This window comes from Octopus bimaculoides, chromosome 2 (assembly GCF_001194135.2).
Source record: "Octopus bimaculoides isolate UCB-OBI-ISO-001 chromosome 2, ASM119413v2, whole genome shotgun sequence".
NCBI classification, from domain to species: Eukaryota; Metazoa; Mollusca; class Cephalopoda; order Octopoda; family Octopodidae; genus Octopus; species Octopus bimaculoides.
This window is the reverse complement of record NC_068982.1, coordinates 116,391,042-116,395,686: the sequence shown is the minus strand read 5'-3', so window position 1 is coordinate 116,395,686 and position 4,645 is coordinate 116,391,042. Positions and strand designations below refer to the sequence as shown.

Here is a 4,645-nt window from a genome sequence, read left to right as displayed (position 1 = left end):
AAAAGATAATTAAGAAATTCTGAATTAAAAGAAAATCATTGTGATAGTCAGGGATGTAGTCTCGATCGAAAGTTTAGTAAAGAAATATTTTCTTAATGGGAGGACTATAATAGAAAAATTATAGAAAAATTATAGAACTATAGTAAAAGGCACAATGTAAAAGATATTTAAGAACATCTTAATCTAAAGTAACCATAAAGAATATGGGACTAAAGTAAAGAAGGTAAAGAAAAGGTTTAATGTAAAAAATAGTTGAGAAATCTTAATCAGAAGTGAACGCAACTAATGATCCACTGACGATGTGTGTGTGTGTGGGTGTGTTTGTGTGTGTGTGTGTGTGTGTAACTTAGACAATTTAGATATGTTTTGGCTAAGGATTGACCCTCCGGCCACATCTATCTTAATAGCACCACTTCGTAGGATCTGTTAAGTCAAGTTTTGTGGTATCATGGCCCATTCAAGTCGGGAGTTGTTGTTCACTGAGATTTATCCAGGTATAAATAGCTTATCTGGTATCTCTTGAAGAAATTTGTCCAGATTTAGTTTGACAGTGATAGGATCTATTTCTTCTCTGGTTTGATTTGGGATTATATTAAATAAAGAAAGGCCTGTTGAGGAAAAGAAATTGTTGCAGTGAATTTATGTGTTGTGATCCTGAATTGTGTTTGTAGATGTATGGCACGTGGCCTCAGCCTCGGCTTAATCCTGAATCTGATGTTAATGCAATCAATTAAAACCTCACGTATGTGAGAGTAGCATCGCCTACTTAATATAGTGAACTCATAATAATGTTTTAAGCAATTATATTTTACACTCGTAATGAAGGGAAAAAATTACAACCTAGATCTTGTTAAAAGAGGCAAGAGTGGCAAGTGCCAAGTTCAGTTTGCTAATAATTGACATTACATTTAGAATGAATGCTCTCCAATTTTCCTTAGATCATCCAACTCCAGAATGGTCTGAAAGAGAAGACAACAAGAACGAACATGCACAGCTACCTTTTCTATTTCTAATGGCCTGAAGCAGAAATGTTAGAGTTGCGATACTTTTGTTGTTCTTCTTCAACATGAGTCTCGACAAGGTCGTTCACGTCAGTCTCTGCGTTGATGGAGGATTTCGTTAAACGTAACCGAATTCAGTCAAGAAACTAAATGTCGGTGAAATACTTGGAGAAGCTTTATACCAATCGGACTCTGTTGCCCCTTTCATCAGAAACACTTCTGCGTAATATTGATTCCTTTTCTAAAGTGATAAGGTTCTTTAGATCTCTATATCTGAAGAAAGCCAAAAGTTTGTTTCAGCCATCTTCTGGTCCTTCTGTGATTTTGCATCAAACGCACGCAGCTAAATTTACTACAAAGTTTCGCTGATATTTGCAACTTATTACCAAATATACCACGCTAGGTATCTGTCAAAAGCAAGTGATAGGTTGGTAGACTCTCCTTACACTTTTCATCTCTACTAATATCTAAGTCTGCCTGAGATCGTCCACCTCATTATTGTTTTGATCAAAAGCGCGGTTACAGCACAGGTAGTATATGTCTGCTACTTTTATCAATATTGACTACGAATTATTTTAAAAGTACTCCGGTAGGATTTCGTGACGAACAATGACATCTTAGTTAAAGCTGATATATTCATGGCTGAAAGCAATCTACCCCAGTGACTATTACAATGCTTCCTACTTGTATTAATAATTAATGAGAGGTTCCGGGTAAACAAAAGATATCCTCGTGAACTGTGAGGTAAACGCTTCTCAGAAGTGTTTTAAATATCCATTTCAAATTTTGGCACAAGGCCAGCACTTTGCGAGGGATGGGCAGAAGTCAAGTACATCGACCTCAGTGTTCAATGGGTACTTATTTTATCGACCTCAGAAAGAATGAAAAGCAAAGTCGACCTCGGCGGAATATGAACACAGAACGTAAAGACGGACGAAATGTCGCTAAGCATTTCGCCCGGAGTGCTAACGATTCTGTCAGCTCGAGCCCTAAAGAATTGTTTTAAACATCAAGCAAGGAAATATAGTGATAGCTGGATTGAGGAAATCACTGGGAAGTCGTCTACCACGAAGCCTGCAAGACTACTGTCCGAAAATCATGTCGCCTTTATGTATCGCACAATCAGCAAGCTGTTCCACCTACCAACTTACAACAAGTTCTTCAAGTGGATCTCATTTACAATTGCTATTTCCTTGGTCTCCAACTCCATACGGCAAGCACTAAAAAAAAAAAGCCCTCTTCCACCTACCACCTCCAAAACGATCTTACCACCACGGAAAAACTTCTCCTATCCCTCCAATTTAACAAAGCAGCCAGTATTTATGGTATCCCTTCCATCACACTCAAATAATGAATTCATATCCTCTCGAAACACTTCAATCTCCGTCTTAATCCGTTCCCATCTTTTGAGTGTTCCTTCTCTGATTCAGCTAAATGCCTATCTGTCACACTCTTGGAGATAAGACAAAATGTTGTCCACAATCACTTCATCACTTTTAATTTCTGTCTCTCTTTGTTTCTCACTCTTTAGTGACTACCTCTATGGGTCCCGAAAGTCGTCAGATTTACCGGATACTAAAATTCCTTTTTCACATAATATACTTATTCCCCATTTAAAACCATCACTAAAATTACTCCGAACTATATTCTTCCCGACACCGACACTCTTCTTTGTGTAATATCTTCAACACTACATCCTATGCAAGCTCTATGTGTTGGCTCTTTTGGAAACATCCATTCCTGTGAAATCTTACTTTGCTTCACTCCTCTTTAACATTCCATACTGAGTTCTAACACACAGTCCAAAAAAAACTCATTCCAGATACACACTGAATTCATAAACAACGACCTGAAGAGTGAGAATGTTCCACCAATAATCTTATGTATGTATGTATAATCCTATTTACTATCTTTTTTTTTTATTATCAGATCAACGACAGCGACAAAATGGTTTTACTCACCATTTCTTTGTTCAATTATGGAATTTACTCAGACGTATTTATCCGGATATTTCGGTCTCGTCGTATGGTACTTTTCATTATATTTTACACACTTCTCTTGGATAATTTCCTCCTCACAGCATTAGGTAAGTTACAATTCATTGACTTTACGTATAACACCAAATCATTTTGTTGAATATTCATCAATGTTGACGTTGTTATTATTTTCCTAACCGACTTTATTGTGAAAAGTATTCTATAACCATCTCAACTTATTTTAAGGTACTAGGTTAAACTTTAGGAATATTTTTGGTAGCTCCGTTTTCCTGCGTGACTACGGACTTTTTTATTCATTTAACACCCTCTTCAAATACACAATCAAAAAGACTTTCAAGCTCAAAATTATCCAGGTATGTTTGTATTTAACGTATTAACTATTTTCACTGCTATTGTACTAAAGAATAATTTGCCGACACTGAGTATGCACACAATAAATGTAAACAAATCCCTATACAATCTCTCTGTGGACAGACAAAAAAGGTTCAACTGGTTTCGATCCTACTCGGGACACCTAACAGTCTACTGTTCACAGGGATATTGTACACACACACACACACACACACACTCGTATGTGTATGCATACATGCGTGCATGCGTGTCTCTTCTATATTTAATCATTTAAATTCTTCCTCTGAAGAAGGAGATGGTTTCTAACAAAGATACAAAGTTCCTTTCGTTGGAATGTAGATAGAGAAAACAATGTCACATTTTAAACCTGAGAAAAGTCTTGCATAGTTTTACTGTTCCCCTTACAGATTGTATTTGTAATATGCGAATCAGTTGGTTGATTACTTTTTCTGAAAATGTATGTACGTACGTGAATGTATGTATAAATTGTCACTTTATAGATGTGTTTCAGTAAGCATATAACAGATGGGTGTACAGCTACCTCTAATTTGGGTTCAAATGGAGCTTGAATAGGAGTCTATTTACATTTTCCTGATGTCTTCAATTACACATGTAGTGTTGACTTAAAACTTGTATAATTACATTATATATTTTATTCTAGAATGTAATCACTGTCTCAAAGACACTCAGCATTGTCCATCAATAATTAACAGCATTATACTGTTTTTGCAAATCGGGTTTTCCTGTTTAATGAAATCACTACATTCAGTGACTAAACACACACACATACACTGAGTGTCTCTATGGATAGATACGCGATCGCAGTTCCTAATGAGTATCTCAAATAGGGCTGAAACTGCTTCTTTTTAATGTTCACAGAGAAATTTTATAGGTGTTTGTTTACATTTCCTAGTGTTCCTAACACAATATTAGCTAAAATTTGTTCTACCACAATAGTTTTACTCTGTAATCTTAGGAACAAGATCTGAAATGTTTCGGAGGGGGACTAGTCGATTAGATCGACCCTAGTACTTAATTTATCGACCCAGAAAGGATGAAAGGCAAAGTCGACCTCGGCGGAATTTGAACTCAGAACGTAAAAACAGACGAAATACCGCTAAGCATTTCGCCCGGCGTGCTAACGTTTATGCCAGCTCGCCGTCTTCTGTAACGCCAATATTGTTTAAAAAGAAACAACGTACTTAGTATCTCAATAATTATTCAATACTATTTCATTTGTTCCTTTTATAATTGAGTTGCATTCTGTTTCCACTCTGTTTTGAATTCCTACGGTGT

At 36.3% G+C, this 4,645-nt stretch overlaps 1 protein-coding gene across 1 annotated transcript in view; it reads left to right on the top strand.

Annotated features, from left to right (window-relative positions):
- LOC106880924 (synaptic vesicular amine transporter) overlaps positions 1-4,645 on the top strand; it is a 70,209-nt gene that overhangs the window by 9,020 nt on the left and 56,544 nt on the right. The window contains exon 2 of the mRNA XM_052965872.1: positions 2,931-3,087. Coding sequence (XP_052821832.1) covers positions 2,949-3,087 — 139 coding nt within the window. The 5' untranslated portion in view covers positions 2,931-2,948. The remainder of the gene's footprint in view (positions 1-2,930; positions 3,088-4,645) is intronic.